The sequence below is a fragment of the Orcinus orca genome, chromosome X, assembly GCF_937001465.1.
Source record: "Orcinus orca chromosome X, mOrcOrc1.1, whole genome shotgun sequence".
Taxonomy (NCBI): Eukaryota; Metazoa; Chordata; class Mammalia; order Artiodactyla; family Delphinidae; genus Orcinus; species Orcinus orca.
Window position 1 is genome coordinate 43072468 of NC_064580.1, and position 11497 is coordinate 43083964.

General features: G+C 45.6%; 2 protein-coding genes across 2 annotated transcripts in view; one reads left to right on the forward strand and one right to left on the reverse strand.

The window, feature by feature from the left end:
• Positions 1 to 11497, reverse strand: part of LOC125963073 (U3 small nucleolar RNA-associated protein 25 homolog) — a 153118-nt gene that overhangs the window by 56916 nt on the left and 84705 nt on the right. The window lies entirely within an intron of this gene.
• LOC125962906 (CXXC-type zinc finger protein 1-like) lies at positions 171 to 3645 on the forward strand. Its single transcript, XM_049704497.1, has 8 exons — positions 171 to 362; positions 489 to 652; positions 1033 to 1240; positions 1342 to 1452; positions 1777 to 1826; positions 2042 to 2138; positions 3091 to 3243; positions 3320 to 3645. The coding sequence occupies exons 1-8, from the start codon at positions 171 to 173 to the stop codon at positions 3464 to 3466; spliced, it is 1122 nt and encodes a 373-aa protein (XP_049560454.1). The 3' UTR covers positions 3467 to 3645.

Consider the following 11497-nt stretch of genomic DNA (forward strand, 5'->3'; position numbering starts at 1 on the left):
GGCAGGAAAGGAGGCCATACACCAGCTGTTGTCTGAAAAGGACCTGCCTCAGTACTGAAGCTTATACCAGGACTTTTATATACGAGATTCTTGACAATCAAAGCCTGATGAGTGTATGGCAGGGCCCCTGCGTGGAAGGGTAAGGACATTGAAGGCAGGGAGGCTCCGCAATGAAGAGAGAGGCGGCACGGAGTGTCCAGAGATCATTTAAGAAACAAATTGGGGAGACCTGTCAGCATTTTTCTCGCCTACAGCCCTGGATGAATGACACTGAGGACTTCCCATTCCTAGATTCTGCACTGCAGAAGCAGGCAATGGATACGAAGAAAAGGAAGAATTTGAAGAAAAAAGTGGAGTGGAAGGTGACAGAAATGGTGGAATGGGGGGCATGGAGGCAGAGGTTGGGGGCAGAATGCAAGGTAGTAGTACAGGGTTAGGGGGCTGACACTGATTCCCCTGCCCCTGCTTTGACCACTCTTGTCTCACAGAAGGAGAAGCAGCAGAAGCTCATGGAAAAGTCAGAAGACCCAGAGCAGTCAGATGCCGAGCACCCAGCCTCACTGCGGCAGTGCCTGGGGCCTGACTGTGTGCACCCCACCCGGCCAGGCTCCAAGTACTGCTCGGACGACTGTGGCATGAAGCTGGCAGCTGCGTGAGTGCACCTGGAGGTTAAGCAACAGGGAATAAAGTAGGGCATGATCTATGCCAGCTGTAAGTCCATCTACCCCGCTACCTATGTATCCTCCACCATTCGTCCACTCACCCACCTATCCATCCACCCTTACATCCACCGACCTGCTGAACCACCCATCCACATTCCATCCACCAACCCACTCATTCACCCTCAACAGTCACTTACCCACCCAGCTGTCTAGCCATGCACCCAACCATCCACCATCCAAGCACGCATTCACCAACATTCACTCATCTACCATTCATTATCCTAAACATCCACCATTCGGCCACTCATCCATTTCTTCTTATTTTGATGCCCCCACATACGCATTCCATTCTTGCTGTCTCCCCTTCCAGCCGCATCTATGCGATCCTGCCCAAGCGCATCCAGCAGTGGCAGAAGAGCCCTTGCATTGCTGAGGAGCATGGCAAGAAAATGCTCGAGCGCATCCACCGTGAGCAGCAGGACACCCACACCCGCCTGAAGGACTTAGAGTGCCATTTCCATGAACTTGAGGCCATCATTCAGCGTGGCAAGCAGCAGGCTGTGTGCAAAGATGAAGAGGTGAGTGGGAATGGGTGGGGTGGAGCAGAAAGGTGCCTGATATCTTGCCCTGCCGTCCCCACCCTGCACTGCTTTACTGGCCCTTCTACTGTCCTATGCAGAGTGACAAGCATGGCAGGAACAGCGTCAACCTGCAGATCTTCTGTGTCTCCTGCGGGCAACCCATCAATACGCAGGTTGCCCTGCGCCACATGGAGCGCTGCTTCGCCAAGGTTGGAGCATTGGCTGGGGGAAGATGGGGCAAGGGTGTTTTTGGCTGGGTGGGGTCCATGAGGAGGGGGGCAGGTTTGGTGCCCGGGTATTTGTTGTAGAAGAGAATACAACACACATCCATGGCTCTACCCATTTGTGCTTTTCTTCCATCCTAAGTAAAGGGGCCAAGATTTGGGCATCAGCCACTGGTGAGGGGGGGACATCGGCTGAGCAGACAGGAGCGTAGGGTCCACAGGGAGCAAATGTGTTGTTTGGGGCTTTTTCATGGGAGGTTACGCAGTGTGTGTCTATAGTTCCTCCCATTTGTACTCTTTTTTCCCCAGTATGAGCGCAAATCGCCCTTCACGTCCATGTACCCCACTCGCATTGAGGGGTGAGTGTGAGTGCTGCTCAGGGTCAAAGGCATGATGTGGACAAGGTCAGGAGCAGGGTGGGCAAGATCAAGGGCAGGATGTGGGTAGGCTCAGAGACAGAGGTGGGCAGATTAGCGGCAGGGTATAGGTGGGGTTGGGGACAAAGTGTGGGCAGGGTTCAGGGTGGGACCAGCCTCCTCCTGACCCTTAGCACCTCACTTTCACCTCTCCCCAGAGCCACAAGGCTCTTCTGTGATGTTTACGACCCACGGAGTAAGAGGTACTGTAAGCGACTCCAGGTGTTATGCCCTGAGCACTCGAAGGACCCCAAGGTGAGACTTTTCTTTCTCTACCTCATCGCCCTCCATTCCTCCCCTTCTCCTTACCTGACCACCTTCCTCTCGTCCTCCAGTGCTTGATTGCCTCCTATTCCTTCTTCCTTCTGCCTGACTGCCTTCATGCCTCCTGACCAATCCCTATGTATCCCCTCCTCCTTTCCTGACCTCCCCTACACCCCCGTCCTCACTGCCCAATCACTTTCTAGTTTTACTTTTCTCCCTGCCTGTTTATTTATTCATAATCTCCTTGCCTGACCCCGCACCCCAACATTTCTCTCTCCCTCTGCCTGACCAGCCTCCGTTCCTCTGCTCCTCACTGCATAACCATTCCCCATTCTTCCCTTCTCCTTGCTTGCTCATCTCCCTTCTTTTCCTAGCCCCTGCCTGACCACCCCACAATCCCCCCTCCCTCCCTGCATGGTTACCCTCAATTCCTCTCTTCTCACTTGCTGACTTCCTTCCATTCTTATTCTCCCTGCCTCACTTCCCCAATCGCCTTCTCACTGCTTGTCATGTCCTAAATCCCTTCTTCTTCCCTGTTTGATCAGCCCCCATCCCTTTCACCCTCCTAGCCTTATTCCTCACCTCCCCCATGCTTTACCAACCCTCATTCATCTACTTCTCCCTGTCAGACCCCCCCTCCATCCTTCCTCTCCTTCCTGTTTGATCTCTTTCTGTTCTTCCGTCCTTCCTGCCTGATCACCTCCATTCCTACATCCCTGCTTAACTTCTTCCTCCATTCTCCATGATTGATCATCCCCCTTTGGCCCCCTCTTCTTTACCTAATCACTGAATTCCTCTCTTCCCCCCGCTAGGTCACCACTCCCCATTCCTCTCCTTCCTGCCTGCCTGCCCTCTATTCCCCTCTTCCTTGCCTCCTGCCTGCCTGATCACCCTCCATTTGCCACCCTTCACGTACCTCATCATCTTTCATTCTTCCCCACAGGTACCGGATGAAGAAGTGTGCGGTTGCCCACTAGTGAAAAACGTCTTTGAGCCCACCGGTAATTTCTGTTGCCTCCCCAAACGCTTGTGCAATCACCACTACTGCTGGGAGAAGCTGAGACGTGCCGAGGTGGACCTAGAGCGCGTGCGCATGGTACGTTACAAGGCTGAGTGGGGCCGAGGGGCGGGATGGAATCCTAGAAGGCCCTTCTCATGCTTGCCCCCCACAGTTGCTCAAGCTGGAAGAGCTGGTTGAGCAGGAGCACAAGGTGCGCACAGCCATGAAGAATCGGGCAGGGCTGCTGGCCCTGATGCTTCATCAGACAACCCAGCATGACCCGCTCACCACTGACCTACGCTCCAGAGTAGACAGCTGAGCTCTGCTCAGCTGAGGTCCTGTACTCAACACCCTGTGCAAGGGAGACACTCTACGAATTCCTCACACACCTGTTCCTCTAACATCTTTCTCAGGGCATCTCAGAGTTTCTCTGCGCTTCTCTGTTCCCCATTTAGTCTCCTGTCTCGGTCTACGCCTCCTTGAGGTGGGGTGGTCCTCAAAATCCCCCTTTCTGTCCGTTCCTGTATCCTCCGTCTCTTTCTTTCCTGAATCTGGGCCAGGAGATCTGCCCTGCCCTCATCTCCCACCATCCAGAGTTTTGTTTAAAAACTTTAGAACAAGAGATTTTAATATCCTCTGGTGGCCCCTAAGCCGTTCTCTCTGGCCACAAACCCAATTCCGAACCTCCAGTGGTGGTGGGTGACAGTGCAGCTTTACTTGGGGGGTGGGCTACAGTGCACGTTTGGGGGTGCCTGTGATGCCCACTGTGCTCGGTGCATCCTCTTCTGTCAACGGAGATGTGATCTTACGAAGGGAATGCCAGTGACTCTTGTTCTCCTAAGTCCCCCATCCCAGTCCATCAAATATGTAGTTGGCACCTGATCAGTGTCCCTTGACCAACTTCTGTATAATTGTTAATATTCCCCAGGCCAGAGGTGCTGGGGAAACGTTGCAATGGAGGGAATAGGTGAGTGTGGGATAGTCCTCCTTGGTGATTCCACTTTGGGACACTGAGGAGAGTTCAGGGTGTCATAGCAATTATGTCCCTGCCCCCACTCACCTTGTTCCACCCTTTACCATACCACGAGGTCCTGGCCTTTTCTGTCAGCCTTGGCCCCTGCCAGTCCAGTCCTGGTCTATCTGTCTCCCCCACAAACCTGCCCATCCTGTCCTGTCCTCCTCCTCCCACTACCCTGCCCTGGGTCTGCCCTTTCCAGCTGGCTCTGCCCATTTCAAGCCTATAGGGTTGCCGGAAGAGGACTGGGACCTCTGCCACATCTGCCTTTGCCAGCCCCAGCCAGGCCTCCTGTGCCAGTAGAGGTGTGTCAAGCAGTGCTGCCTGTGGGTACTGGTATGTCTCAAATGATGGACTTGAACTACTCTTCCTATTCTTTTTATATTCACGGGCCCCTTAGGGATATTTTCATTAATTTTCACTGTTACATTTTTACTCGGGGACTCACATATTTCACCTAAATGTTTAAGTATGTTGCTCTAGACTTATATCTCATATTCCACGATAACTAGTATATTAGTTCTCTAATGCACTACGTATCTGGTGCAATATCTCCTTTTTTATTACTAGTATTGTATTTTTTTTCTTTTAAACTTCATCAGATTTTCCAGGAGCTGAGCCATATAGTCAATTATTAGAAAGGCTTACCTTTTTGTTTTATTTATACTCCCTAAATTTATATTTATGTACTTAAGCTTTTACTATATACTTAAGCTTTATGTACTTAAGCTTTTATTAACTGCCACCTTGATTTTTTTGTTTTGTGTTTCATTTTTCTATGTGTTTCCTTCATTTTGTTCTTTTTCTACCTTCTTGAGTCAAATTCCTAACGGTTATTTTTTGGTTTCCCAGTCTTTTTTTTAATAGTAAAGGATTTGAGACTCTACACTTTTTTCTAAATGTAGCTGTGTCTCATAAACTCTGGTGTGAAAGGTGCAACTTCAGAATTGATTTCTCACTTTGATCCTAGCTATTGAGGAACGTTTCTTAGTTTCTAACTGGTTAAAGTAGTTTGGTTATCTTTTCTTTCTTTCTTTGTAATTATGGTTTTACTGTGATCAGAGAATGTAGCCTGTTGAATCTGAACTTGTAAACATTACTCAAGATTTTCTCTGTGGGCCAGATTACTCAATTGAATTTTGTAAAACTTTCATGGATATAAGAGAAGAAACTATATTCTCGGTTAGGTACAGATTACTCATTAGGACTTTTCAATCTAGTTTGAGGATTAACATTTCTTTACTCTGATTTTTTGTCTTTTTGTCTACTCCATCTGTTATATTATCAAAAGATAGAATAAATGTTATATTTTAAAACAAATTTCTCCTTATAGTTCTGTTTTTGGCAGGTGGGTGGGGGGATCCTAAAGTATATATCTTTGGCCATTTTTCACAATGCCACTATGTGTTTTCTTTGTTTTGCTTGTTGAGTCCTTTTGACCTTGAATTTACTTTGGTAAGTACATCATCACTGCTGCTTTTATTTTGCTGCCACTAATCTGGTGTGTCTTTGGCTAAACCTTTATTTTGCATTTGTCTCTTTGTTTAAGATATACTTCTTTTAACTGCATATAAGAGTATTTTTTGCTCTAATCCCACATTTGTGTCTTGAGATTCAGTCCATTTAAATTTGTATAATGATGATAACCTTATTTTTTTGTATTATATTATCCTTATTATCAGTTTTACTACTTCCTAAATATAACTTTCATTCTCTTCTTCTTCCTAACACCTTTATGACATTTCTGTTCAGTTTTGTCCCCCCCCATACCTCATTAGTTTGGTAATTTTTATGTTTACTAATTGTCCAGTTATATATTTGGTCCTCTCTAACAGGCATGATTTATGTTTTTTCTATTATTTGATCAGAATATAATTAACCTTTCTTGGTAGAGAAAGATACTCTATCCTCCATATTTGCCTCAGCAAGGTGAACAGTATTATTTCCGGATTTTTCTAGAAACATTTAAACTGCTTTTATGAAGACTGTATTTTTCTTAGGTTAAGTCAATTCTGCTTCAAGAAAACTTACTTAACATTTTTATTCAAAGTCCCCAGTCACTTTATTTGTCATAATTTAACTATAGCTATATGAATGTGTACTTGAGGGTGTGTATTTTACCACAACAGTCATTGCTAACCATTGTCTTGCTCTGTTATTTTGAGATCTATCTTCTGATTTAGTATTCATTTATTTAGAATACTTCCTTTAGTGTTTTCCTCAAATAGAGTAAATTGGTAGAATAGTGTTCATATTATTTAATGTCTGAAGCTGTTTATTTCTCCATGGTCTATGGGAAGCAGCTTCTAAAATGGCTCCCAATGATCCTTGCCTCCTGGTATTCATGGCCTTGTGTAATTCCCTCCATTTGAGTAACTTGCTTCTAATCAATAGCATACCTTTAACACTGAGGAGATGCCACCTTCGTGATTAGATTACAAGAGATTGTAGCTTCTGTCTTGCTAACAGGCTGTGCCCCTTGTTGGATTTAGTGAACCAACTTGCCATGTTGGGGAGGCCCGTATAGCAGGGAACTGAGGGTGGCCTTTCACCAACAGTCGGTATGAAACTGAGGCTCTCAGTCCAACAGCCCACATGAACTGAATCCTGTAAACAACCATATAAGTGAACTTGGAAGCGGATCCTTCCCCAGTTGAGCCATCAGATGAGGCCCCAAGCCTAGCTGAGACCTTGAATGCAGCCTCATGAGAGACCCTAAAACAGAGGACCAAGCTAAGCTGTGCCCAGATTCCAGACTCATATAAACTATGAGATAATAAATGTGTGCTTTTTTAGGCCACTAAGTTTATGGGGATGTAGAGCCAGGCAATTAGGGACTGGAGGGTCAGTGGCTTTGTGAGGGACTTCTGGAATGAAAGCCATAACATCTTTCAGGAATGGTCAGTGTTTAGCTGCTCCATAAGTCAGTTTTGGAAACTATGCGGGTCAGTAACTGGCAGTCTGGGAAGACGGATGATTGGAAGCCTGCTGGGGGTGTGGCACTGGTGTGCCCGTGTTGGGCATTATTCAAGGTTCCTGTGGTCATCATGGATTAATGATATGAGGAGCATGGGCCATGCCAGTGACCGGGGGACTTTGAAGTATCCTCTGGCAGTCCCTGTAGTCCAACCATAGGTGGCTTCTGCTGGTCAGTAAATGATGGGCAGCCAGAGGAATCAGGGGCATGGTCCCAGGGATTTGGGACCTCACGTGACCAGAGATCAACTTTCCTGAGTTCGTCAATCACTGGAGGACCTGGTGCACACCTGGTTTTCAGTGTCTAAGAAGTGGGTGGGGAGGGTGAGTTTGAGTTTTCATCTCTGTCAGAAGAGGGAGGACCAGGTAGGTTGCCCTGGATGTGCACTGAAACATGCAGAAGCTCAGTTTATGCACACAAGATGTTGTCTCCCCTCAGCCTGAGCACTTTGAAGACAATGGAAAATAGGAATATTGTTTATTGGGAGCCAACCCTGCATGGGGTTCAGAATCGCAGAGTGACAGGGACTTCCCTGGTGGTCCAGTGGTTAAGACTCCGCGCTCCCAATGTAGGGGGCATGGGTTTGATCCCTGGTTGGGGAAGATCCCACATGCCGTGTGGCACGGCAAAAAAAAAAAAAAAAAAAAAAAGAATCGCAGAGTGACTGAGTATGGGCACTTTGGAGTCAGCTGAACTTGGCTTAAGTATTTCCTGGTCCTTCTACTTGCTAGCAGTGTGACCTTGGGCAACCGACTTCACCTCACTGTGCTTCCGCTGCTTCTACTGTCAAATGGTCCAAATGATGATCATTGTCAGGTAGCTGACAAGGTTGCAGTGAAAATTAAATGAGGTACCTGATATTGATCACCAGGGCCTCAGGGCAGAGGCAAGTTCCAGACTTGGTGTCCCTGAGACAGGTCACCATCTTCCTGCTGCATGAGCACCACGTGGCTGGTGTCCCACATCCAGAGCCCTTCCTGTTTCAGTGGAAAATGTGGTGCAGCCGATGGAAGAAAGGTGAGATGGGAGGGTCAGCCCCACAGCCTAGAGGAGGGGGAGGCAGCTCCCTGCAGGGTGTCTGCGAGCGAGGTCTGGGTCGGGGTGACCACCGGCCCCAGTCAGGGAGACGCTACCCCCGATGCCCCGCACAGGCCCTTCAGTCCTCACTGGCTCTGTGCACATGCTCAGTTGATCCCCACCAGAGCTGCTTTCCCCCAGCACAATACTGTTAAATAAGCTATAGACCTAATTCAAATTTCACCATTTTTCCCACTAGTGTTCTTTTTGTTTCAAGATCTTCTCCAAACTTTGACTGTTCCTCCGTCTATCCTTGTCTTTAATGACCTTGACACTTTTGAAAAGTACAGTTCAGGTATTTTGTAGAATGTCTCTCAACTTAGGTTTGTCTGTTATTTTCTCATGATTAGATTGTGGTTTTGCATTTTAGCAAGAATGCCACAGAAACGTCCTCAGTGCACTTCCTGAGGAGGTACGTGATGTCGATGTTAAACTTGATCATTTGGTTAAGGTAATATCTGCTGGTTTCTCCATTGTAAAGTTTCTATTTTTCGCATTGTACTTAATAAATACCTTGGGGAAGATACTTTGAGACTATGCGAATATGCTGTTTCTATTCAATCTTTTGCCCACTAATTTTAGCATTTATCAGTGGATCTTGCCTACAACAATTATTACCGTGGTGTTTGCCCAATAGTGGTTTTGTATTTCCTTCATTCCTTCTACATTTATTAATTGGGATTATTCTCTAAGAAAGAGCTGTCCCTCCCCTCTCACTTATTTATTGTCTTTTTATTCACTTTTTAATTTATATCAGTATGGACTCATGGATATTTATTTTATTCTCTGGGTTATCCTCCAATACAGTAGCCCCTCCTTATCCGCAGTTTAGTTTTCCACAGTTTCAGTTACCCATGGTCAAATGTGGTCCAAAAATATTAAATGGAAAATTCCAGAAACCAACAATTTATAAGTTTTAAAATTGTGTGCCATTCTGAGTGGTGTGATTAAATCTCCCGCCATCCTGCTTCGTCCTGCCTGGGGCTGTGAATCATCCCTTCATCCAGTGTATCCCACCCGTTTGTTGCAATATAGCAGTGATTGTGTTCAAGTAACCACTATTTTACTTAATAATGGCCCCAAAGTGCAGGAGTAGTGATGCTGGCAGTTTGGCTATTCTCTACTGTGCCTAACTTATAAATTAAACTTTATCATAGGTATGTATGTGTATAGGGAAAAATAGTATGTATGAGGTTCGGTACAATATGTGGTTTCAGGCATCCATTGGGGATCTTGGAACATATCCCCCATGGATAAGGGGGGAGCTACTGAACTAGCATTATTTATTGTGTTGCTCACATTGTCCCAGCTGTGGCCATTGGGAGCTCCTTCAGGTTGGCTCCTGTGTCCTTTTTTTATTGTTTAAATAAACTTTAAAAAATCTACAATAGCTTTCGATTTATAGAAAAGTCTCAAAGATAGTTTTCTCTATCGTTAACATCCTACATTGCTATGGTATGTTTGTCACAACTAAGGAACCAACATTGGTACATTACTGTTAACTAAACTACACACTTTATTTGCATTTCTTTCGTTTTAAACTAATATTTTTTTTTCTGTTGCAGGATCTCATCCAGGACACCACATTACATTTATTCATCATGTCTCTTTGGCTTCCCCTAGACTGTGAGTTTCTCAAACTTTCCTTGTTTGTGATGACCTTGACAGTTTCTAGGAGTACTGGTCAAGTGATTGATAGAACATTCTTCAGTTGGTCTTATCTGACATTTTTCTCATTACCAGACTAGGGTTTGAGATTTTGGGAAGAATACCACAGAAGTGAAGTACCATTCTCATCACTTCATATCAGGGGTACATGCTATCAACCTGACTTATCCCCAATAATGTTAACCTTGATCACTCCCTTGGCAGAGGTTTGCCAGCTTTCTCCACTATAAAGATACTCCCCACCCCCTTTCTATACTCCAGTCTTAGGAAGCAAGTCACTAAGCACACCCAGGGATGGGGAGAGGATGTTAACCACTACCTCCTGGACGGGGAAATATCTACACACATTATTTGAAATTCTCCAAATTATCTGTCTCATCTCTCCCATTTATTAATTTATTCAATCATGTATTTATATCAGTATGGACTTATGGATATTCATTTTTATTTCATGGGTTATAATCCAATACTATTGTTTATGTTTTGTTGCTCAGATCTCTAGCTTTGGCCATTAGGAGCTCCTCTGGGTTGGCTTCTGTATCTTTTTGACATGCCCTGCCTTTTTTGAGTACGTTCTTACTTTTTGGCACCACAAGATGTTTCAGGTTCATCTTGTAGTTTCCCTGCTCCAGCCCTGGACTCAAGCACTTCTCCAAGAAGCCCTAACTCCTTTTATTGGAGAATGGTATTGAGAAACAGGATCTGGGCACTAAATGTGCTCACTGACTAGGCAGAACACTCCAGTGTTACCTAGTATATTCTTAGAGCCCAATCAAGAGACAGAAATCACACAGGAGTTTGAAGAGAGCATGTTTAATATAAGTAATTAACTATAACAGGGAATTGGAGGAATGGGAGATTGGCTACTAAGAGGTAAAGAGCACTCCAAAGAATAGCAAATATAGGGAGTAGCCTTTATCCCTAGTGCTGAGATAAAGCACCTGAGAAAGAGGCCACTCCCCATCTCTCCACCCCGGCTTAGAATTTGATCTAATTGGAAAGGGCACGACCAAGACCCATTGGATGGCAGAGAAGTTTGCTGAGCTGGTTGGCAGGGCTTGATGGAAGTCTGCCCTCTGGGATGACGGGGGAAGACGTTTATGGGATGTGCCACATGCTTATGGCCGCTGGGTGCTGCTGTCCACCTAGGGATGCACTGCAGAAGCCATGGGTGCTGCAGGAACTTGGTGAGAGCAGCACACCAGAGCTAGGAAGAGAAGTCTCTTCCTCCTCCAGTGTCTTTCTGTGCCCTCTACTGATAAGTGAAATACTTAGGCTAATTTCTTTCCTTTCCCATCCTCTTCAGTGCCATTATACTATTCATTTTTAATATAGGTATGTTCATTTGTTAGCGTATATGTCATTTAGGGTTCACCCCACATTGTAGTTAATTTTAATTTTTTTGGAGGATGTGAAACAGTATGGTTTCATGAATCAAAGCTACACAAAAAGGTATATTCAGAGAAGCATCACTTATCTCCTTGTCCCTACTATCCTGTCCCTTTCCCACCTATCCCCTGTAGGTAAGTGAGCTCTTTAGTTTCAAGTGTATCCTCCTGTATTTCTTTTGCAAGGACATGTATGTCTTCTTATATCCCCTTCTTTCTAGACAC